This window comes from Rhinolophus sinicus, chromosome 4, assembly GCF_057876585.1.
Source record: "Rhinolophus sinicus isolate RSI-liver-muscle chromosome 4, RSI-T2T, whole genome shotgun sequence".
NCBI classification, from domain to species: Eukaryota; Metazoa; Chordata; class Mammalia; order Chiroptera; family Rhinolophidae; genus Rhinolophus; species Rhinolophus sinicus.
The window spans coordinates 11,886,824-11,911,557 of NC_142504.1; the positions used below are offsets into that span (position 1 = coordinate 11,886,824).

Genomic DNA, 24,734 nt, shown 5'->3' on the forward strand with positions numbered 1-24,734 from the left:
TCCAGTCAACTCTTCCACAGCTTTTCCCATAAAGATCCCACTGGGGCTAGGCTCTATGCAACAGAGTAGGGAAGGGAAAAGAAACAAAAAGAGGAGTGGGGGGAGACTGGGTTCTGCCCAAGCTGACTGGGGACCAGCCTCATCCAAGTGGCAGTTAGGGAACAGCCAGGGCCTCAGACTCAGGCCGGTGAGATTTCAGGGGAGGGTGATGTGGGAGCACTCAAGGAAGGCTGCCTGGAGGAAGGGGTGAAGGGGAGGAGAAAAGGGTCCCGGGCAGGGAGATCAGTGTGAACACAGTGTCTGAGTTTCTCGAACTCAGGCTGAGTTCTCTAGGGCCTGTGTCCACCCTGTCTGCACCCTGCAGGAAAATCACGGTGCCCCACTAATCACATTCTTCAAATGCTTTCCCCTCAGATCCTGACAACTGGAGCTGCTGCTTAAGCTCTGAAACTCCCTGCACCAGGCCCACCTGTTGGAACAGGTCTGGAGGCTGCTTCAGGGGCTCCCTGAGAGCAGGCCTCCCCTCCTGAGCCCTGACCCGGCCCCAGGCCAGACCTGTCCCCACCCGGGACCAACACTGCTCAGCCCTGCCCGACATTAGGATCCCTGGGCAACTGCCTGAAAGCCTCCAACGCCTGGGCCAGCGCCAGCCCCCATAATCAGAGTCTGCACTTGCTGAAGGTGCTGTCCTCAGTGTTTCGGCGTTTCAAACATTTTTTAGCATTTCATTTCAAATTTACAGGAAAGTTGGAAGAATGGCCCATAGTATATCCATATACCCATAAACCCGTTGCCCTCATTTACTGATTATTTACATGTTGACCCATCTGCTTTATGGTTCTCTAGATGATAGATAGATAGATAGATAGATAGATAGATAGATAGATAGACAGACAGACAGACAGACAGCTAGAAATAGATATTTCCGTATTTCTGAACCATTTAAAACTGTTGGAAACACGGTGCCCCTGTGGTCCTAAACATAGTTCCTAAGAACAGCTCTTACCTACCCACCGTGCAAATTATCAAATCAGGAAGTTGAACACTGATACAATAATGCTATTATTTAATCTGCATCTACATTCAACTTCCAAAGGTCCAAACAGGCATCGGAGCCTGGAAAGAGCTCCTCTGACAATTAGAAGATAGGGGCGGTTCTGGGAAGCCTGATCAGGGTGAGACCCCCCAGCCCACTGGGCACTGAGGCCACAACCTCGGCTGAGGCCCCCTCCTCCCTATCCCATTTTCTCTCCCCTCCCCCCACCGCAGGTGGCCACAGCTGAGGCTAAGGTGGTGGCAGATAAAAGGCATTAACCCCTTCTCTGCAAGCTGGAGGCAGAGTTTGGTCCCTGGCTGCCAGGGAAGAAGCGGCTGCCCAGCACCCGCTATAAATAACCGGGAGGAGGCTGGCTGTGGGGCGGTGTCACGGCAGCCCTAGGGGGTGGGGGCCAAGGGAGAATACCCCCATGCCCAGGGCCTGGCCTTGGCCTCGGTGCTGAGCCGGAGCGGGAGGGGGAGGGGGCGCTACAAGCTGTGGCCCGGGGGAGGGGCAGGCAGGGCGGGACGTCGGCGCTGAGAGGTGCACTTCTGTCCCAAGCCGCGCGGGCATGGGGGCTCCCGCTGGGGCCCCGCGCGTCCTCCGCTCTCCACACCCGCTCCTCTGTCTGCTCTGCCTCCTCCCTCCACTCCTCAGAGTAAGTGTGGGCAGTGGGGTCGGGTCTCAGAGTCCGGGCGCCAGGAGCTTGGGCTCCGCGCTGTGGTGACTGGGGGATGGGAGGGGGTCTCGGTGTTCCTTTCCTGGACCCAGTTTCACTCAGCCCTGTTATAAGTTGGGTGGGGGAAGACTCTGGGCTTTTACTGGCCGGTTGGGGTTGGGGACCCCTGTGTGAGATCATGGGAGGGAGCTCTTCTGCCTGGATGAGGGGGCAGGTGAAGGAGAGATGAAACTCTAATAGCAGCTAGAATGGGACTGAGAGGCCCTGTGGAAGATGGGGGCTTCTGGCTGAACTAGCGTGGTGACATGACCCTCCTCACTTCCAGAAATTCATTATCCCCTGTCCATTCTGACCCCTCCCCCATGGATCCCTTCCATCTCCCCTTGCAGGAAACTCAAATCCCTTTCTCTCCCCACCCCAGTTCTGGCCCTTCCCGTAAAAGCCCCCATCTCCTGTGGCCCTGTCCCCACCCTCCTCTTAGTGCCTGAAACCAGACAGTCCCCAGAACCAAATGAGCAATGGGACAGTGGAAGCGCTGGGAGGACCAACCTCACCAAGGGTCTCTCAAAGCTGTGGGTGCCTTTTGGCCAGCGTCAAGGTCTGCAGGTGGGCCCTGGGGGTAAGAGGATGGAGAGAAACTATAAAGAAAGAGCTGAAGAAGTGGGGTAAGGCCAGGAGTGATTCCCAGAAACGATTCTCAGATGCAGGAGGAATCACCCTTTAACCCCGTCCCCATTTTTCAGATAAGGAAACTGAGGCTCAGAGAAGGCAGGCAACCTGTGCGAGGCCACACTTTTCATGAAAAGCCCTGACATTAAAAGGGTTCAGAGTGCAGAGAGGGCCTCAGAGGCCGCACTCCGTGGGGGTCAGAGTCAGGCTGGAAGTCAGGAGGCCTAGTCCTGTCCAAGACTGTGCCACAGACCAGCTGCAGGGACCACTTCCCGGGCCTCAACGTCCCTATGTACAGAGGACCGTGGCGGACATTCACTCAACACTCACTCAGCAGATAAGCAGTGAGCATCCAGTGGCTGTGACAAAGTGGCTTTGCTGACAGACCTGATTCGAATCCCTGCTTTGCTGCTTCGTGTGTGACCTTGAACAGGTGACTCAAATTTTCGAGCCCCAGTTTCCTCCTGGGTAAAATGAGGATGAGATCAGTGTGGAATAGTTGAGATGATACAAGTAGAGCTCTGAGCGCCATGCCTGGCACTCAGTAATGCAGCCATGGTTTTGTGCCAGCCTCTAGAGGTGGAGCATGAAGACACCAGGGGCCCTGCCCTCCCAGGGGGTCTGGTCAGGTGGAGAGGGGTGGGCACCATGCTGAGATATGCTCAGTGCCCCAATGGGCAGACAGCCTCTAGACCTGTGAGGTCCTTTAAATGACATCGCAGGCTGTATCTGGGGTGGGTGGAGGTGTGCGGTGGGTTCACTACCACCCCCACTCCCTACAACTCCGCACATCCTGGGCTTTGAGCTCTTTTTGCCCCCTCCCACTGGTTCTTGAGATAGGTGCCTTCTAAGACAGCCAGTGTTAGGGCCTCAGTTGCCTCACAGCCCGCCCCTCTGGGGGAGGGCATGATGCCAGCTGCCCAAGCTGGTTACATGGAGAGGGTTCTGGTTGCTGCTCCAGAGCCAGGCCAGGTGGAGGGATCTTTGCGAGGGTCCCCTGGATTCTGGGGGTGTCAGAACCAGAACCTCGCAGGCAACAGTCTGTGGTCTCCTTAGAATCACCCAGGCCCTACCCCAGGAACACCTCAGCCTGATACTAGAGACTAATTACTCACCCAAAGTCACTCAGGATGTAACCAGTGAGAGGGGAACCAACCCGTGGTCTCTCTGGTCCCAGAGCTCAGCTAGCTGGTCTGATTTGCAGTTTGGGAACATCCCAGCTAGTGCATGAGTGGGGAGGACAGCCTGGTCCAGCCTGGAGACTGGCCTTCCAGGGCGCCCTCTGAGGCCTTTGAGAGGCAATGCTGTAATGGTGCAGCCTACCTGCTACACACACACTGTGCTCTGCGCTTTACTAAAGTACCAGGAAGGTTAGACAGTTACCTACACAGCTAGAAAAGCAGATCGGGTGAGGCTAAGGAATACGGATGCTGGATTCCAAAGCCCTGGATTCTAACCTTTTGAGCTACTTACTTCCCTCCAGCTCTGTGAAGACCCCAGGAATCTACCAGCCCATCTTGGCTGGGTACAGCCCCTCAGACCTTTGGGGAGCAAGACGCTTCCCCTCCCCAGGGTCTCAGGACAGCACTTCTGTGGCCTCTTGCCACAGGTGTCCTGATTTTTGTGGGAGCCATCTGTCCTGAGAAGTCCCCCCAGGGGCCCAGGCATCAGGAACCTGGACCCTTACTAACCTGCACAGCCCTCCCCAAGGCCAAGGCCAGGGCCCTGTACACACACTCCCAGGGTCTGCAGCGCCGGGGTAGGGGGGTGGCGGGTCTCAAGGGCCATTTGGCAGGAGCTCATTGATCTAATGACTTTCCCAAAATTCAACTACTGTCTGAGTGTTTTGTAACCTGATCAGCTAATTTTTCCTCTCTGCTTTTGCCATTTTGTTGATGTTTAAGTATTTTTTTAAAAGCAATTTGTCTGAGGGCACTGTTTACTTAATTTTATATTCCTAGTAAATCTCAAATTTGCAGCACTTTACAAATTAGGGAACTATTCTGTAGTCCTCTTAACTGTCATTTTCTACTTTATCTAATTTCCAACATTCTTAGGAATCCTCAACCAGTGTGTCTGATGTTACTTTATTCAAAATCAGAATTTTTTAAGATGTCCCTTCGAATCTACCAGGGGGAACGATCGACTATTCAATAAGCTTATTTTGTTTATTCTATTTAGCAGCTACATAGGGCTTACCATGTGCTCAGCGCCGTTCTCAGCACTGACATACATTATCTATTTTTTAAAAACTTTTATTTAAGTGTGTTTTACCAGGACCCATCAGCTCCAAGTCAAGTAGTTGTTTCATTCAATCTAGTTGTGGAGGACGCAGCTCACAGTGGCCCATGTGGGGATCGAACCGGCAACCTTGTTCTTAAGAGTACCACACTCTAACCAACTGAGCTAACCGGCCACCCCTACGTTATCTATTTTAAGCTTCATAACAACCCTCGGAGATAAAACCATCATTATCCCCATTTTACAGATGAGGAAGCTGAGGCGAGGTCATGTACCCAAGGTTAGTCGGCTGGTAAGGGGCAGGGCCAAGATCCAAACCAGGTTGCCTGACTCCAGATTCCCTTTCTTTAACAAAAATGTATTTTAATGTGATTTAATTCTAATGTCATGTTACTTTTAGGACACTCAGATGCCAAAACAACTCAGAAAAGGGTGACTTCTAGGCAAACTGCACATTAGATGAATTGTTAAAATTATTAAGGAGATAATTTAAGGCCTAACTGTCCCATTATAGGGCTTCCTGCTGGCCAGCTCCCTCTCTTTTTATTGGGCCAAAGTATTCCCTCCCTCTCTCCCCTTGCTCTCTCCTCCCCTCCCCCCTCCCTCCCTCAGACACCTGTGTGCAGGGCCCAGGGCTTGGCACAGGTAATGGGAGAGGGACAGAGGAGAGAGAGGGAGCCACAGGATTTCAGAGATGACAGAGCACATAATGAGGTCTGGACGTTTCTCCAGGCGAGCTGGAGGCTGAATTAGGACTAGAAGGGAGAGTGAGTCATCTTAGGAAAAGGGACCCCGAGAACAGAGGCTCATGATGTATTACAGAATTGTACAACCGAAACCTATGTAACTGTACTAACACTTGTCACCCCAATAAACTTTAATAAAAAAGAGCAGAGGCTCAGGTATGGGAGAGCCTGCTAGAAGCTGCCGAGGGAACTTGGGGTCCTCGAAGTCTAGCACCTGATAAGTTACAACCGAGTAGCTAAGATTTCCCCTTCCAGGAAGCCTGCCCAGATGCTCCGGAAATATTACCTACTTCCTTCATATGAGTTTCAGTCCCTTGCCCTCTGCCGCAGGCAGCCTCAGCTTCCTGAGTACTGCCATGGCCTCCACTTGTCTGCTCTGGGCCCCCAGACTCACTGCTCCTCCCCACCCTCCTCCCCTTCTCTCCTCCTCCTCGTCTTCCCACCCTCCCCTCACTACCCCTTTCCATGCCCCTTCTCTCCTCCCCATGTCCCTCTCTCCATCTTCCCTGCTCCTTCTCTGCCCTCCTCCTCTCACCCCATCTCCTCCACGCTCAATGAAACCACTAAAATGAAAGGAAACCTGGGGAGGAGCCCTGTCCCTCCAGAGGAGCCCTCTCTGACCTTGGACAGAGAGGGAGGAGGCAGGGAGCAGCTTACTCCATTCCCCTCTGGTTACTGGCAGCCTGGCTTCTGGACCTATGGTCCCGTAAATCTCCCAGGCTTAGACCAGGGGCTAAATTTAGATGAAGCTTTGTCACCAGGCCAGGAGGGAGCATTAGGCTGGGCCAGACCCCCTGGCTCCAGGGAGGTGGCACCTTTGGGGCCTGCCTGGTCCTTGGAGCACGGGTTCTGCCTGGACAAGACCCAAGGTGGAGGAAGAACAGCTGGCGTCTTGGCTCTGACCTGCTGCCCTCCTCCCCCTGCCGGGGCCTCTCCCTCACCCTCGTCTAAGGTAAGGGCTTCCAGTTCCAGGCACACAGAGGCTGGAACCAGGATTAGGGCTAGCCTCGCAGTGAAAGTTCAGAGAGAAGGAAATCTGACAAGCAGGCAAAGCCCAGAACCCGAGCTCCCAGAATTGGGCGTGAGGGTGCAGCTCTACCTGGCTGAGAGAATCGTCATCTCATCTGTCCACCCATCCAGCCAGCCAGCCAACAAACATTTACTGAGCACCTGCTTTGTGCCAGGTTCTAGACTGGGAGCTGGGGACACAGATATGAACCAGACAGATGTGGGCCCCGAGTTCTGGTAGCCTATAGTCTCATGGGGCAGGGGCGAGGGGTGGGAGCAGCTCTCTGCCCCTGGGACAGCCCAAAGTTGATCAGTACAGAAGCCCAAGCTCCCCATAATGAGGCCTGAACCCCCCATCTCTGAGCTCCCTACGTGAACCTCCTAAAGTCCTTGACAAGGGCCACCATTTCACACGTGCCTTCTACATGCCAGGCTCTTGACATACAGCAATTGAATGCACAACAAAACCCTATGGGTTTGTATTGTCCCCATTTTACAGATGAGGAGAACAAGGCTCGGAAAAGTTAAGTAACTTGGCCAAGGCCACAGAGCTAAGAAGCAGCATCCCCAGAGCTCTAAACACTGGGGTGTTTGCAGTCTTCCCGCCCTGAGAGCTCATCGCCCAGGTCTTGGGTGGAATTATCCACAACTGTGCTTCTGCTCTCCCTGTCCCCTGGGGTGGTTTCTGAGGGCAGCAGCCTCCCCTTTTCCCTCCCCCTCCTCCTTGCCCTCCCACCACCTCCAGCGACTCCACCCAAAATAGGCACCTGCAGGATATGTTGTGGATTTAAACTGAGTCAACTCCACTCAACCAGCCCCTTGAAGAGAATGAAAATCTTTGTCTGTGCCAGCTTATTGGACCAGTGGGCAAGTTACCGGAGATGGAGCCAGATCTGGGAGTTATTCCCAAACCACTTCTGATCTACTCACGTGTTTTGCCCAGGCCCTAACCACACGCATCAAAGCTGTGCACAGCAACCTGTGCCCAGTGCTTTGTCAGCAAGGAGGCCCAGCCACAGCCTCAGACCACAGCGTCTCATGCAAGGACAATCCCTTGATGCCTGAGTCCTAGGGAGGGTGCCTGACCCCACCTTGAGGGTTCAGGCCCCCCCCACCACCACCACCTCCAGCCTCAAGGTTGACATGAAATACATGAGTGACAGAACCACACTGTGGCAGTTGAAGGCTTTGAGAGGAGGAACTTGCATCTAAAACACAAAGTCTGGTTGGCCTGAGGGTTGGCCATGGACACTGCATGCCTCTGGGTTGAGCGTTGCCTCTGCTGTGCTGTGACCTCAAGGGGCTGGTGCCTCGCTCGGTCCCCCCAGGGGGCATTACTAGCTGCCTCTCCAACAAGAGGAAGGAGGATTGGGAAGGTGCTGATGAGTCAGGCTTGGGGCCCACACTCTCCTCAGACTCAGCTTCTTGGAAGATTCTAGGGCCAGCCTCACCCCTGCCTGGTGGCTTGCTGAGCCAACAAAGCCTTTCTGATGCCCAAGCAGGTGCTCCCAGCAACCGCCCCCCCCATATATGAATATCGTGTTTCCCCGATAATAAGACCTAACCGGAAAATAAGCCCTCGCGTGATTTTTCAGGATGACGTCCCCTGAACATAAACCTTAATGCGTCTTTTGGAGCAAACCTTAGCATAAGACCTGGTCTTACATGTGGGGAAACACGGTGGCAAGACCATGGTCCCAGTATCTATCTTGCGGGCCAAGAGGCAGGGCTCCTGGCTGATGGCTCAGGCAGCCCCTTACAGCACCCAGACTCAGACATACACAATACACAGACACTACACACAGACACATACCCACACACACTATGCACCCTGCATACCATGAGTCACACACACAACCACACGTTACACAGACATAATATGTAACACACACACACACACACACACACACACACACACACACACACGGCCCTGCTCCCCAGCTCCTCCCGCCGCACCCTGCATTGTGGGTGAGATTCAGCAGCTCCTAACGGCAGTGAGTGCCTGTAAGTGCTGTCCATGCCACCCTAGGCTCTGGCGTGGGACAGGAGACTTTGCTCTCCTGTCTGACCAGGTGGGGTCCTAATTAGGAGCTCCAGGCCCGCGTGGCAAGGCTGAGCATGTGTCCTCCAGCCCCAGTGCAGGAGATGGACTGAGCCCATTATGGGGAACGTGATGTTTGGGGGCTGTCAGGCTCTGGCCCTGGAGACATTCTGGGACAAACATGGACCCAGCTGCCAGGGAGGGGACATTTGCCAGGCAGAGGAAAGGACAGGGTTGCCCACTGGTAAGGCAGTGGCTCTGGCATCCTAGAATCAAGAATGTCAAGGTTGGGCAGGACACAAAAATCCCGTATCTGCACGCACGCGCACACACACACACGTGCGCACACAATTTATGCACACACACTGGCCGCAGAGAAGGAAAATATGGTGGTCTTGGGAGGAACGTGGGCAAGGGTTAGAATTTGAGAGTGCATTGCTCTCGTTTAGTCTCACACCATACATTTCCCAGCCTCTTAGCCTTTGCACATGCTGTGCTCTACCTAGGCTGCCCTTCCTGGCACCACCTTTATCAGCTAGGCAAACTCCTACTCAGCCTTCAAAGCCCACATCAGCATGACCTCCTCCAGGACACTACCCATTCCTCCTCAGCAAATTGTACACAACTGTTAACAAGTAACCCACCCATCCTTCCCACCAGAAGATGGTCCCCTCAAGGACAGAGATAACCACATCACTTTATCCCTCCACGCCCAGCACCCACTCATGATTTTCTTCAAGCCATGGGATCCTGGGTAGTTTCTACCTTTTGGGTGGGGTTGCCATTGTTTCCTGGTGAGTGCTCACACGGGCTCTTCCTTTTCCCTACTCATCCATCTGGTTGTCCCCAAAGTACCACCTCTCCCCTCCCTTAGTTTTCCCAAGGCCAGGTTAGGGGTCTCTCCCAAGTGTGAACCTAACGCCCCTTGTAACTGCCTGTTTACCTGTGTGACAGGACAACAGGGTGAAATCACCCGCTCTCCCTTGTTCCCTTCTACACCTTCTAAGTCTAGGGGGTCCCTACCTGGCCTGGGACTGCCTGAGTATACCCACTGGGTTCCCCAGCCACAGTAGGCATTCTACAAATATTTATTGGGTGAAAGAACTGCTGGTGGACCCTCACCTGGCTTTGCTGATAGAAGGACACGGGACCCACCCATCGTAGGGGTGCATCCCCTAGGGGCCGAGGGATAGATCGAGCAGACTGCTGCCTCAGGGGTCAGGCTGCACCAGGCCACTCCTGAGGCCCTCACAGGGTTCCAGGCCTGGCCAGGCTGCCATTGCGCTGCATGGCCAGGGGCATTTCCCTCCTCAGTTTCCCCCTCTGTACAATAGAGGTAAGAGAAGTAAGGGATGAGTGACAGAATAGGGCAGGGAGACAGACATGTGCTGTCAATGGGTAGCCAGGACCTGACCTCTGACCCTCGTCCCTCCTATTTCCTAGGCAGCCGAACCAAGCCAGGTGCCCAGCGACCAGCCCCCATGGGCACGGCTGAAACAGTACTGCCATACAATCACTACCCTCGCCAACCTCTCAGGTATGCAAGCCCTCTGCCAGCCCCCTGTGGCAGAGCCCAGGAGATGAGGGCTGGCCCCCAGCCTGCGGGAGGAAGAGGTCAGCCAAGCTCGGGCGGTAGTGGCCGGTGACTGCCTTTCAGGCCTGGCTCCTGGCTTTGTCTTCAGCCAGGCCCCTTCCCCATTTGGAGCTCAGGCTCTTCCTGAGGATGATGGGTTTGACTGGGAGTTGTCCTCCAGCTCCCAGTGCCCTGTGTCTACCAAAGGAAGCTGTCTGGGTTGCATTCAGAAGCCGGAGAAGAGAACACCCCTTTGCTTTCAAACTCAGGCAAGACCAGCACAAGGTGTAAAATACATTCTCCAGTTGCCATGGCTACAAGTGTCAACTGCTAGTAAGGACCTTCGGAGCAGCAGCCAGGTCCCTGAGTTCTGACCCTTCAGGGTTTTCTGGGGGTGATTGAGAGTCAGGGTCAACCGCTGCGGAGCTCAGAACAGCCCTGGGGTCTCATGGGCTCCATAGAGCTGTCCCTAGGGCCCCACCCAGCGTCGGGGCCTTCTCAGACAGACCTGAGAAGCTGGGGTGGGGGGGCCCCCTCGGACCTGGAGCTGCCAGGGCTCAAGGAGACCAGGAGGCTAGTCGGCACTGAGACCCAGCACCAAATGCAGCCTGAGTTGGGCATTAAAAAGGAAAGCCTTGCTGCCAGCCCGCCTTACAAGGGGTCAAGAGCTCAGGTGTTGGGATCAGACAGACCCAAGCCTGGAGCCTAGCCCCTCCACCTGGTAGCTGTGTGACCCTGCACTAGTCACCTGAGCCCTCTGTGTTTGTTTGCTGGGGCTGCCCTAAAACACCACAGACGGGGTGGTTTAAACGACAGAAATGTTTACTCATGATTCTGGAGGTTCAAAGGCCGAGATCAAGGTGTCAGCAGAGCTGGTTCCTTCTGAGGCCTCCCTCCTCGGTGTATGGCCTTCACTCTGCGTCTTCACATGCCCTTCCCTCTGTGCCTGTCTGTGTCCTAATCTCCTCTTCCTGAAAGGATAGGCATCATTTTGGATTAGGGCCCAATGATGTTATTTCAACTGAATTACCTGTCTCCAAGTAAGGTCACACTCTGAGGTACTGGGGGTTAGGACCTCAACATATGTATTCTGAGAGACATGATTCAACTCATCACACCTCCTGAGCCTCAGTTTCCTCATTGTTAGAAACGAGTCTAAATCAACCTCAGAGTCTCACTGACAAGGCTGAATGAGAGACCCTGGAGACACCCAGCATGGGCCGTGTCAAGCAGCCATCAGGCAGGAAATGGAGCCCCCCCCCCTCCCCACACCACATCAAGAGGGCCCCAAACTTCCCCTCACGGAGCTGTCTGCTCTCCCAGGCAATGCTGGTTTATCAGCAGACCCACCACTGTCTGCCTGCCCCCCCCCACTTCCCACCTATCAGTGGCACAGACCCTGCTTTCCCATGACCCCTGGAGAACAGTAACCCATCCCCCTCCTCTAAGTCTAGTGGTGGGGTGGAATCCCAGCTCTCCCAAGCACAAGGCCTGTCCTTCTCAACTTGTAATATCATACATCTGTTTACAATGGATACATTTTATATATATATATATATATATATATATATATATACACACACACACACACACACACACACACGCGCACACACACACGCATACATCTTCCTGAGTCTTTGCATCTTAAAACCCAGAACCAGAGGCTCTCAGGGCTGGGAGGGACCTGAGAGAACATTTCACTGACGAGAAAGAGCCCCAGAAGAGACGGTAAGAACTGGGGTCACATGCAGGGAGAGTAGAAACAGGCAGGACCAGAACCCAGCCTGAGTTGGGGCATATGATGCCCCACGCCCTGTCTCCTGAACCCAGATGCCCCCACTCACCAGGCATGAGCAGCGGTCCAGACCCACACTGGGCCCTCAGAATGGAGCAGCTAGTCCTGACCCTGCCCGGGCAAATTCCGTATCTCACACATGTGCAGAAACCAGCTTCAGGTGGCCATGGCCAAGCCAGGAGGAAGAGAGACTTTATTCTCTCAGGAGCCCAGGCCAGTAAGACCCAGGTGTTTGAAGGCCTCCAGATAACTTAAAACAACTTCTCCCAGGGACTTCGTCACCCACCAACGCCTGTCTGCAGCACCTCCTCACTAGGCTGGCTCGCCTCCGAATCCCTTTCCCTCCCAGCCCTCACAGCCCGCTCCAGGTCTTCACCCATCCATGCCACTTATCTCACTAGACCTTCCCGTAGCCTCCATGTTTCCCCCGAAGCCCCTCCAATCCATGTCCTGCCCGGAGAACGCAAGGGGCTTTTCTCCAGCGCAGATCTGCACGTGGACTCTCTGCCCCCTCCCCGACCCCACCCCTGCTGCCCGCCTCCCGTGTCCTCCTCGCTCAGGTGCAAGAAACTCAGGCGATGAGCCGCCCAATTCTGGCTCCCTATTCCGGAGGTTACAGTGGATTCTTCCGGCGGGGGTGCGGCCGCGCTTTGCTGCCTCAGCGCCTGGGACCCTCGGAAGGGGCATTCCGCCATCCCAGGTCCACGCGTCTCATCCCCGCCGCCTTGCTCTGGACCATCCCCGGGCCTAAGAAGGCGGCCCCGCCCCCTGACGCCGCCATTGGCCGTGACCGAGCGGGTGGGCCCGCCACTCGGTGCGCTCTGCAGGCAGCTCTTCTCAGCTAAGGTCCGGACTTGGCTGCTCCTGGCTACCAGGCGCAGCGCAGGCAGGCTGTCCGGCCGGTCGGGGCTGCGCAGGCGGGCGCCAAGACCTCTCGCTCTTTCGGCGCTCACTCTCGCACCCTGTCCCGGGTAGCCACGCCGGGCGCGCACTCACTCTCCCTGTCAGCGCGCGGCTGCGGGGCGCGATGGACGTGGCACTGCTCCACAGCCTGCTGGAAGCCAACTGCAGCCTGGCGCTGGCCGAAGAGCTGCTCTGGGACGGCTGGGCGCTACCCCTGGACCCCGAGGGTAGGCGGGGGGCGAGCGGACCCGGCCGGCGCGGGCTCCTTCCCTGGCACGCTGGGTGCGCCCAGGGCCCCGCGCTCTGAGCGCCTTGTGCCCTGCGTCCCCGGCAACCCCTCTGAGCCCCGCTCCGTTTTCTCCGGTCGCCAGGTCCCTACTCCTACTGCAACACGACCTTGGACCAGATCGGGACGTGCTGGCCCCGGAGCGCGGCCGGAGCCTTAGTGGAGAGGCCGTGCCCCGAGTACTTCAACGGCGTCAAGTACAACACCACGCGTGAGTGCCCCGGACCTCTGCGCCCGCCTCCCAGGAGGGCGGTTTAGGGAGTGGGGAGGGCTCCGGACCCCGCGTCGTAGACGTGCTGAGGGCCGTGGCACCGACAGACCGCTGGCGTTAAGGACTCCTTATAATGTTGGGGGCGCTCCCTCTGCCCCTTCCCCACTGTAGCTTCAGACCTCAGTAAGACGGTGATTTGCCCACGACTCCGGTGATTGGTGCGGTGAGAACCCAGAAACGGAAGAAGGAAATACTTCCTCCCTTTTGGGGGAAACGTCTCTTCCATATTATATACTCTGGGTGTCCGAAGTTCCCCCATTAGGGCTTCTCTTTGTTTAGCCATTGCCCCCCCCCAGGGGAGCCCGGGACGCTTATGCTAAGTTCCCAACCCCCAGGGTGAATGCAATGATCAAACTCTTTACTACCAGAGAGAAGGAGGGCAGGAGGCAGGAAAGATGGGGTGAGAGCTTTTGCTGAAGAAGCATGCAGTGCATAGGGGGTCTGGGCCAGAGTGTGGGGTGTTTCCTCTTTCTACCCAGATGTCTCCGGACTGGCCCTCTGGGCTTACTCCAGCACCCCAGGCAATCCATGGTGTCTGAATCAGGACCACACACACACACACACACACACACACACACACCTCCCAGGGAGAATAGCCTGTGCCCTCCTTCCTCCTGGAAAACCACTGGCTAGCTTGACACTGGGGAAGATGGCAGCAGAGGGTGCAGGAGTCACCCCGCATTTAGGTGGGAATGTCTTGTGAGGCCGCAGGGCAGTAATCACGGACCCACCCTGACACATCACCCACATCGCCAGCCCCGCCCCACCAGCAGAGCCTCCTGAGAGGGAGTGGGCTATCTGAAGCCCCTCATCCTGGAAGCATCGTAGCAAACTCTCTGAATGTCTGTCTCAACACTGGTACAGCTCCCCTATGCCCTTGCTTGTACTCCTTCCTCCCTCCCCCCCACACACTCAGCTGTCCAAGCCCTCGGAACCTGAGGCCTCACCTAGAGAGATGGTAAGACAGCAGTGCCTGCATCCGATGCTGACCAGCATTCCCCTGTGCACCAGTGGAAGGCTCTGGTGGGCCCAGGGGGCAGGGGTGGGCCTAATGGGAGGTTGTGGTAGAGGTAGTGAGGCCACACAGGAAGATTTCGGCATCATCTGAGGACGTGCTTCCTGTCATGATCAAAACAGACCTCCCTGCTTGGAAGTGAGGTCCCAAGCTGGAAGGTATATGAGCGGAAGGAACAGCTTTCATGCTCCTTCCCAGTCCCAAGATTATAAAACTATTTTTAGGATCCTGTAAGCTGTATGGGGTGGGGCAGTGCAGCCCAGGGTCCCTGATTCAGACTGGGCCTAGAGACTAAGGGCTAAGTGAGGTGATGCCTGCTGACCTGAGGGAGCTCTGCCTGGCCTGTCCTCTCTTCTCCCCAACCAGCCTAAAGTTCCCTGAGGGCAGGGCCCGGGTCTCTTCTTCATGGCAGAGCTGAACACAGTATTTATTCAATGAATTTATTGAACGCCTACTAGGTGCCAGCCACTGCCTTGGCATTGAGGCCCTCGCTCACAATTGCAACACAGCAGGAATTCAGAGTGATGTGTGCCCTGACGGGGGAGCATGAGGGGGCTGTGGGAGGGGGGGAAGAGGGCGGGGAGGCGGGGAAGCCTTCCCAAGGAGGCACCTCGCATACCAAACCATGCATCTCATCAGAAGAGAAGCGGAAGGAAGGTCAGGGCACCACGGAGGCTAGCAAATGTAGTGCCAGTCAGCACCTGGTATCTGATGAACGGTTTTCTTCGTTTGGATCTAAGTGCTGCCCGTGCTATAACTGCTGGGGACCAGAAAGAGCACAGAGGACAGGGAACACTGCCATTAACCAGTGCCACCAGCTAACGGCGATGGATGCGCAGTGACTGAGTTCCCTCCTCCTCTGCCTCTGAGCTGCGGCTTCCTCTCGCTACGTTTGCCTTTTCAGTGGATCCTTCCTTTGCAAAGGACACAGGCAGGAAAACAGCTCCTATGAGAACCCTGGGGGAAGAGGAAGAAGGGTCCTGCCTCCTCTTCCTGCCCAACTTTGTGAAGCTGCAGCCAAACCCCTGGAAGCCTCATCCTCTAAAGAGTGGGCACTGCCCGGGTGGGTTAGCAGCTTAGGCATTTGTCCCCGCGAACTTTGGAGTGTAGAGAATCCACCACAAAGCGACCACACGCAGGTCATTCTCCATGTGTCCGCTACCACTGAGAGAGCTCTGCATACATCATCCCACTCATCCCCACTTCCCGAGGACCCCTGAGAGGTACTGCTTGTATGCCCATGTTGCAGGTGAGAAAGCTGAGGCTCAGAGACATGAAGTCATTTTTTTAAGGTTGTAATCAGCTTCTGTTTACCAGTACAGGCAGGAAAATCCACAGCCCTCACTCTTCACCGTGGGCAGTACTGCATGCACGAGAGACAATTTGTCAGGAGAGCTGAGAGGGACAGAAAAAGACTCCTCTCTCCACCGTGGAGGGCCAGGGAGGGCTTAGATCTCTGGGCTGGACATCTGGGGACAGGTAGGAGTGCGGCAGGTGGAAGGACGAGAGGTATCGTGGAGGAGCTGGACCGTGCTTTGTGCCTCGGGCCTGCTGAGTGTTGCTTGGAGCACAGTTGTGGGAGACAGCCGGGGGGTGGACCTGGTCAGACGTGGAGGGCGCGGCACAGGTGGGTGCGGGGAGGCAGGGAGCCTGGGGGAGCAGGTGAGCAGAGGAGCTTGGCTCTGGGCACAGTCTCTGGAGGCAAGAGGAGGGTTTAGGAGGCTATGCAGCTGGCCCAGGTGGGGAGGAAGCTGCAGGCGCAGGGGAGGGATGGACGGGAGGCCTTGGGCATTTGTAACTGATAAGACTGGGGTGGGGTGGGGTGGGGTGGGGAGGGGGTTACGCAGGACTGACACCAGCTGTACCGGAAAACACTGAGCACCGTTGGGGATGTGTTGATTCTGGGGGGCTGGGGGGACATGTGAGTGGAGATGTGTAGAACGCAGCTGGCTGCATGGGGGAAAGCCCAGGAGAACGCCGAGGGCCGGAGACAAGGCATCCGGGAGCTCTCGAGTGCGTGGTTAGCTAACAGCTACAGGTAGCAAGTTTGGGAGGCCAGGTGAGAGCCTGGATGATTCTCAACCCAGAGACTATTTCCAAATGCAGCAATGACCAAAGGAAAGGAGGGGACTTGTCCGTGGTCACATATGCTAGTCTGTGGCAGAACCGAGTTAAGGTCCATGTGTCCCAGGCCCCTCCAGGGTTCTCCTTGCCACCATGCTGCCATTTCAGTGGCCCAGGCTCCAAGTGTCTATACTATTTGTTTGACCTGTGTTAACTCATTAATCCTTACACTCGCCCAATGGCAGAGACATAGTACCAGGTTGGTGCAAAAGGAATTGCGGTTTTTGCGATTAGTTTTTAAAATTTTAAACTGCTATTACTTTTGCACCAACCTAATATTATATTCCTATTATACATGCAGAAACTGAGACACAGAGAAGTTAAGTGGCTTTCCCAAAGTCACACAGCTTGTAACAGAACTAGGATTCTAACCCAGGCTCTGCTGCCTCTCAGAAAGTAACTCTGCTGGGTTAAACAAAGAAGGGATTTGTTGAAAGGACATTGGGGAACTTGTGGATTCACTGGGTAGGCTAGAGAACCAGATTTGGGGCCTCCAGCTAAGAACTCAGGGCACAGATGGCCTAGTGAGGGAACCCCCACTTTTCCAGAGTGGGCCCTGACGACGCTACCAGACCTGGCCACCAGATGGTCATAGCCCTGCTGGCTCCACTGCCCTGGATGTCTTAAGCTTCCTGCAGTGGCCCCCGGGAAGCTTTCTCCCCATCTCCATTTTGTGGGCCCCCAGCGCACTAATTCCATCAGGCAGGTACATCTAATGGGGTGAGGGGAATGTGTATAGCTCTAGGTCACACACTCCAGCTCTGGCTACGAGGGAGCCTGGATGGTGAGGCCCTGGCATTTCAGCTTAATGGCAGATGGTGGCTTCTGCCTCCCGCATCTCCCCTCCCCCCCAGGTTTCCCAAAGCCCATATGGGAAGCAGGTACAAATCCTGGGCCACCCAGAACTATCCTAATGTCCATACACAGTCTAACAGGGGCAAATCCCATCCCCTTCCTGGGCCTCAGTTTCCCGGTCTGCAGGGAGCTGGGAAATGGATGAGCCCAGCAGTGGTGTGACCAGAGGGGGGCACTATACCCCTTCTGTTTTCTTCCCACCTCCCACCCTTCTACTCCGACTCTTCTGAGCCTATCTCTGTGTGTTTGTGTCTCGGTGTGTCTCCCTGCCTCTGTCTCTGTTTCTCTGTGTGTGTGTGTGTGGTTCTGGCTCTGTCTCTAGGCACTTTCTCTCGGTCTTTTTGTATGTGTATGTCTTTCTCTTTTCTCTGTCTGTGCTGCTCTTCCCCTCCCTGCCTCCCTCCATCTTCCCTCTCCAGCTCTCTTCCTCTCTGTCTCTCCCTCTTCCATCTGACCTACTCTGGCACCTCTTCTTGCCTGTCCCTGTGGTCCTGACAGCTGCAAAAGAAGCTGCGGCCTCCTCCTGGACCAGGTCCGTTTTCCTCCTGCAGAATCGCTAAGCCCAGTCTGGCTCATCCTGGGTCTCCTTGCTCTCAGGCTCCCACCATGTCCTGTGGGGAACAGCTGGTCCCATCTGTATTGAGGCATCGTCCAGGACAGGGGAAGAAGGGACATCCTACCTAACCCAACCCTGTGGAGAGGACGGGGTTCTCACTTCCCAGAACCCCATTCCAGAGATGGGTTGAGGCATGGGTGGTGTTACAATGGAAGTACATAAGCTCAGCAGAGGGGTCTTCCCACTGGGTCTGCCTCTTGTGCAAGAATATCCTCTTCAGCCCTGAGGGCACAGGGCTGACAGGAGAGGCTGAGCCCTGCTTCAGGGAGCCCTCGGCTGCTTATATTCACAGTCAGGAACTGGAAAGAGGGGCTTGGTGGGCACTGGAGCATTCCTGGAAGGCTTCCCAGAGAGGGTGGGCGTGGGCCTTGAAGCAGCGGGGACGTCACATTGGTCGAGGACAGGCCTAGTGCAGGGGTGGAGCCTCAGGGTGGGTCCCTCTGGATTGAGGAAGTAGAAGCTGTGAATCTGGAAACTCAGGTGTATGTTCTCAGTGACACCTGATCACACCCTGACCCCTGAGGCCCAAGGGCCAGAAGTTACACTGGGTGTGAGAACTGTTTCCCTGCTTGGAGAGAGGGAAAGTGGGACATGCATGGCTGTCACTGGGGCTTTGGCAAAGAGAAGGAGGAAGGGACAGAGAGCAGAAATGGATGCCCCTCTGGCCAGCCAGACACCTAGACTGTCCCAGCTGCAGGGCCTTCTGAGCTGAGTGCAGCCCTTCCCTGCTGCTTAGGGGTGGGGATACCCAGAGAGGGAAAGACACTTGTCCCGAGACAAACCCTTGCTCCCCACCCCCAGAAAGCCTCATGTCAAAGGGAGGACATAGGATTCTGCCAGCCAGAGATGTCTTTACTCCACGTTACTTCATAGAAACTATGGCTGAGAGCCAGTTCTAATTCCGGCAGGCCACTGACCGCCTGTCTCACACTTGGGCAGGTTTCTCTCCTCTTTGGGACTCAGTTTGTCTGTACGCGGTGGGGGGTGAGTTCTTGTGGCCACTGTCCCCTCACATTCCTCCACTCCACAGCAGCCTCTGCCTCAGAGGTCCCCATTAGCCTTCTCCTCCCACCTCCCTCTGCAGGCCGGCGTCATGGCGACGAGCCCATTGAGCGTTGCTATGGATTACTGGAGGAGGCATCCCTGTGCAATTGAGGCTGGAACGGGGTAGGAACCTGCTCCCACTTATGCCTCCCTAGGGAGGGCTGTGAGCTGCATTCCAGTTACACCCCTTTCCTTTTTGTGGGCCCAGTGTGGTCGCCATTAAACTGCTCTGTGTCTCCCTGACTCAGTTTCCCCACTGTCCGCTATAAATATGTCTGCCATGCCTGCTCAAAGATGGAAAGGCATCACGAGTGAAAAGTCCTTGGGAAATATGGTGCTGATGGTTTTTGGAAGTCCAGAATGGACACCCCAAGAGCAGTGTCCACACAACACCGAGGAATGGAATAGAAGTTTCCTATCCCTCATCCCAGATGTCACAAGCAGGTGGCCCTGGGGAGGCCCTTCCCAACCTGATGACCGGGTTGGTGATGACAGACTCCCAGGCTCTCGACCCAGCACCCCTTCTAAGGTCAGATGAGCTCAGAGCTTGGGTGAGCGTCACCAGCTGTGCTCTCCTGCACCCCCAGCAACGTGCTGTGATCAGATCAAGACAGGACATGTTCAAGCTGGGCCCCAGAGCTGGCTGCCTCAGTTAGCGGCAGCAGCAGCTAAGCAACGCAGGAGGCTGGATTCAGGGAGAGACACCTTGATTGTTTGGAAGCTCAAGGGAACTATGCTATTGATGACATAACTGCCACACTTCCCCAAATGGTCTCTTCACTGGAGGCGAAACACAATTAGCTGTGCCTACAGCATCATTGCCCAGTCCAGGTCAGGGAGGCTGTTCCTGCAGCAGGTAAGGATGGTGACCCAAGGTGAAGGTCAGAGAGTTCCCAGCATGGCCCCAAGCCAGACAGGAAGGAGACAGCTGGGTCTGGAACAGTCCTGCTCCAGGAAAAGGCAGAAGGGGACGAAGAGTGGAACATCTGGCCCCTCAGGCATTGTCTGGTCTGACATCCAGATACTAAGTGGCTAAGACACTGCAGAAGCAGCACCGCTGACAGCCTCTTCTGGGCACAGGGTAGCAGGGAGAGCATCTCTCAGAAAGCCTGACTCCAGGGTCTCCCGCGAGGAAATGTATCCCAGGGGAGAGATCTCGTTCTGCCTTCTTTGCTGGTGACCCCAGGCATGTCACTCTCCCTTGTTCAGACCAAATGAGGGCGAAGTTGCCTTCCCGTCTTAAATTTCCAAGGAGACGCCTGCTGACTCAGTTTCTAATGCACTTTTCTGGGGACAGTCGAGGCTTCCTTGCCCAGCATCTGGAGGATGCTGACCACAGGCTCACGATTTTAGACTGACACCCCTCCCCCAAGTGGAGTTGGACTTACATGTCAGCAGTTCTGGCTGGCGGTGGGGCTAAGCCTACCTGTGGCATGTGTGTGAGACCCTAGATGCCTCCTGCATGTGTGCCGTTTTGCATTTGCCGTGCACCTTAGTGGAGCCTGCACTTTCACTCCGAGCCTCTCATCCTCAGTCAGAGTCCCCCAGTCACCTACAACACTGCCACCCTGGTACACCCTGAGCCCCTGTGTGCTCAGCTCTGTGTAGCCCTTTAGAAAGGACCAGAGGAGAGGGCCACCTAGGCCCTGCCCCCTTAGGCTACCTGGGAAAGCATGACCCCTTTACAGGGGTCAGTGAGAGAACAATCCTGACCCTGCTTGAACTAGGAGAGGTGAGCCACTGAACCCTCAGGGGGCTGGAGCAGTCACAAAAACATCTGGAGGATGTAGGGCTGAAGCTGGCTCTGGGAAAGGGACATGATTGGTGTGACGTTCTAGGGTTGAGTGCAGGGTGGAGAGGACGGCCGGGTCTTCGGAGCTCTCCAAGGTGGAGGCACTTACGCAGATGGTGGGAGTGGTTTTGTTCTGCTATCCATGGTGCTGAAAGTGCCTCCACACTGTGACTTTGTTCCTTCAGTAAATAGGTATTTGCTTCTGGCCTTTCCCGCCTTCCTGTCAGCATCTGTCAGCAGCTTCCCACTCTCCCTTCTTGTCATTTTCTTTCTAGGTATTCAATGGCCATGCTGCTGCCCTTCCACCCATGCCCACTCACTGTCCCACTCACTACCCATGCCCAACCTGTCTCTTACACTCTGTCCCCCATAACTACCACCCACATGGTCCTTCCTGGTCCCTATCTCCTGTGGCCTATTTCCCATGCCTTGCCAGTTACAATATCAGAAGTGCCAACCTAGGGAACACTTGAAAGTGATGTTGGGATGTTTAGGGTTGTCGCAATGGTTCCAGGTTGCCACTAGCATTTAGCAGATTGAGAAGACCCACACTACAAAAACTTGACCCACCTAAGATGGCAATGCCATCAATGAGAACTTTTTCTGAGAGGTGAAACTGAGGCCACAAGGGAAGGGACTTAGCCAGCTAGAGACAAAACTATAGCTGGAATACCGGCCCCCATCCGCGCTCAACTACACTTCTGGACCACTCGGGCATGACTGCCTGAGCCAGGAACTCTCATCAAAGTATCAGCATCTGAAAGGGGAGGGTCCATTGCAATGGGGGCTTTCAACAGGCCAGGGCCACTCTAGGGGCACAATCCTGGCACATTGCTTGGGGTGGGGTCCTGGCTCCCAGGCCAGAGAGACCTGGAAGAGAACACCCTGCCTGCATCACCCAGACCCTAATGCCCCTGACAGGCCACACTGCACACCATCAGCATTGATCAGTAGGGTCACCTGTGTTTCTGTGTTAGCAGGCAACCACCCCACTGATCCGTCCTGGGAATTCTGGCCTGGCTACCTGCCCTCATACTTTCTGTGCCCATCTTCCTGTGGTTCCTGAGGGAAACTCTTCCTGTCTTTCTCTATCCTGTTCAAGGCTGTGCCTGAGGGCTCCATGTCCTCATTAGCCAGCTGCCCTGAGGAGCTGGCACATCCGTCTTCCCGTCCCCTGGCACCCAGCCTCTGTAGCCAGAAGCTCATTCCAGGCATGGCTCGGCTCTCTGCGGGAAGCCCCCTCCCACCACTAATCCCAGACCCTGCTTTCCAAGGTTTCGGCAGATCTGAGTGAATCCTATGCAGCCCACGTGTACTGGCTGGGTCACTCCTGAGGGAGATCCAATGACTCCAGTGTGGTGTCTGCCTACGTGTGTGTCCCCAGGGAGCTCAACTTCAGTAGCCAAGGACAGGATCAAGACATGAAATCCACAGTGACTTATGGCAATTGCCTTAAAAGAGATTTCTGTTTTCCAAACTACAGACTGTAGAGCAACAGTGGATTCTGAAGTCAGTTTAGTGAGTCATGACCAGCATTTGTGTAAAACAGAAAAAGAATTCATTAGAACAGAATAGAAAGAAAATATTATAACCGTGGTCAAGATACATTTCCCTTTGTGAAACTGGATTCAGTGATGGGTATGGGTGTGTGTGTGTGTGTGTGTGTGTGTGTCCTGGATTGTGATAGAAAGGGACGTGTTGCTGAAGTTCAAGGGCACTAGAGTGTGAAGGCTTATGTTTCAAGGATGGGAAGACATAGAGGAGGCGTTTAGAAAAAAGAAGAGATTACTTAATATCTCAGGTGTTGAGGCCTCCAGGAGGAGGTGGCATTTGAGATAGGGTTGAAAAGTTCAGTAGGAGTTTGTCCATGGGCAGTGGGTGAGAGTCAGGAGGGTGTTTCAAGGGGGGTGTTCAGCAAAGAGCTGGTTATGTGCCCTGCCTGCTAGGGCCAATGTCACCTGCCATGTAGACTGGTAGAGATGGGTCTGGAAAGTTAAGCTGGTGCCTGAGTGTCCAAGGCCTTGAACATCCCACTAAGAAAGTTGGACTTTGTTCCCCAGGGCAATAAAAATCTACTGATGGCTTTGAAGCAGAAACCAATGTGATCACCCTGACAGTCAGGGGAAAGGATAGAGTCAAGGGGGCAAGAGCAAAAGCAGGGAGGCAAGATAGGAGGCTGTTCCGCCAGTCCAAGCAAGCAGGCAGGGTGACCAGAGAGAGGGTGGAGGGATGGACAGGAGTGGGGTGGACTCCAGGAAAAGAAAGAGGAGTCAGAATCCACAGAACTTGGTACCTGGGTACCATAGGGGCAATGACATAAGGCACCAGAAATGTCTCAGATTTGACTGTCTCTATCCTGACCCCCTCCCATCTACAAGCCTGCCCTGTGGTCAGTACCACGACAAGATATCATACTTGAGAAATGAATATTCTGAGGCTCTGTCCTCAGGGAGCCCCACACTGATCAGAAACCAGACTCCCTCACTTGAACAACTCAGGCCAGGTCATGAGCAAGGGCTGGAATTGTGGGACTCAGGCTCTCAGAACTGGGAGCGGGGAGGAGAGAGAGTGAGGGAGAGATCTGTGAGATGGGAGCAATCAAGGAGGCCTTCCTGGAGGAAGGGGCTAAGCACTGAACTTCTGGAAAGCTGAATTACATCTGTGAACACATCCCCAGAAGATACATTTTTCTGCCCTTTGACCACAGCCAGGATCAGGGTCTGTCTCACCTCCCACGGGCCTGTTGAAAGGGACTGTAAACCCCCACCAGGTTGGGGATTGTTCATTTCACAAAAGGACCCGCCCTCCCAAGAGACTGTTAGGCGGGTGCTTTTGGCTTCACCCCTTTAGTTCAGCAACATCACTGACCCCATGTATCACATCCTCTTAACACACAACCTTCCCACGGCGAAACCACTCCGAGGAAGGAGAAAGCCCAAGTGGGGAACTGGGGGCCCTGGGCAGGGGTGAGGAGCCCGTGTCCTCATGCTAGGGTTGCAGTTGGCATCAGACCAGCATTGGCCTTCTTGGCTCACACAGGGGCCAGGGCGGCCTCGTGCTCACAGGCCCCAGAGGCAGGGAAAGGCCAGTAACAACCCGAAATTGGAAAAATCTATGCTCTCGGAGCACCAAATTAAAAAACAATTAAGTTAATCGAATCTCCCCCATTGTTTCTGCTCTTCAGCAAGTGCTCCTTAATAATTCCATTGCTTTTAACTCACTGTCAGCTCAACGGAAGTGGTGTTTGTTTGTTTTTAAGTAACTTAATTATTTCAGAGCTCACTATTTCGAAAAACAATCTAAGGTTCTCCCTCTAGCTCTGTGACACGGCTCTGTGCTATTTATTTGAATTAGCTTTATATTGTATATCTAACATAGACCAAAAGAAAAATCTACAAACAACTGTTCATTAGCCAAGGGCAGAACTCTGGTACAAATCACCCCCAAACAATGGATCCCTTAGCACTTATAATCGAGTCGGGGAGGTAAGATTCCTACTAATCATGCCACTCAGAGCAGAGACCGGCAAAGGGCTGTGGGAGTTCTCAGGTGGGAGGGGTTCCTCTTGGTTGGAGGTTGAGAGTGGGCTGCCTGGAGGTGGTGGTTTAGGAGCGAGACCTTGATGGTCAAGCTAGGATTTACAGAAAGGTAAATAAGAGCATCCTGTGGCCTTTGCACCTTCCCCTTCAGTAAAACCTGCACTTTCGTACGTCAGACACTGCGGCTCTGAAATGTCTCTTTACATATCACATTCCAATGTTAGTTCGGAGGCCAGATCTCAAACATTTAGAAACATCACATGGTGGTCGTCCAGGCAGCTGCAGCTCAAGGTCGGCAGTATAGGCCTGTTTCCCCAAAGGGCTCTCGTTCCTATGTGCTCAGTAGCCTAAGGGTTAAGAAGACAACACCTGAAGCCAGACCTTCTGGGTGTGAATCCTCTTCTCATCCGTGTATCCTTGGCAAGCAGTCTAATCTCTTGGTGCCTCAGTTTCCTCTCTGTAAAATGGGTTAATATTAGTTCCTATTTCGTAGGGTTGCTA

The 24,734-nt window shown here is 54.7% G+C and overlaps 1 protein-coding gene across 6 annotated transcripts in view; it reads left to right on the top strand.

The window, feature by feature from the left end:
* Nucleotides 1-1,473: 1,473 nt before the first annotated feature.
* The window catches only part of CRHR2 (corticotropin releasing hormone receptor 2), a 35,879-nt gene continuing 12,618 nt past the window's right edge, over nt 1,474-24,734 (top strand). For 2 of the 6 annotated variants that reach the window (XR_012498926.2, XM_019726196.3), the window contains exons 1-3: nt 1,477-1,694; nt 9,864-9,957; nt 13,063-13,188. Coding sequence is in view for 4 of the 6 variants with exons in the window: in XM_019726196.3 (XP_019581755.3) it covers nt 1,608-1,694; nt 9,864-9,957; nt 13,063-13,188 (307 nt within the window). In the remaining 2 variants the exon portion in view is untranslated. Of the gene's footprint in view, nt 1,695-9,863; nt 9,958-12,371; nt 12,919-13,062; nt 13,189-24,734 lie in introns of those variants that run through there. The other 4 variants (XR_016021027.1, XM_019726194.3, XM_019726198.3 and 1 more) reach the window with 4 other exon arrangements.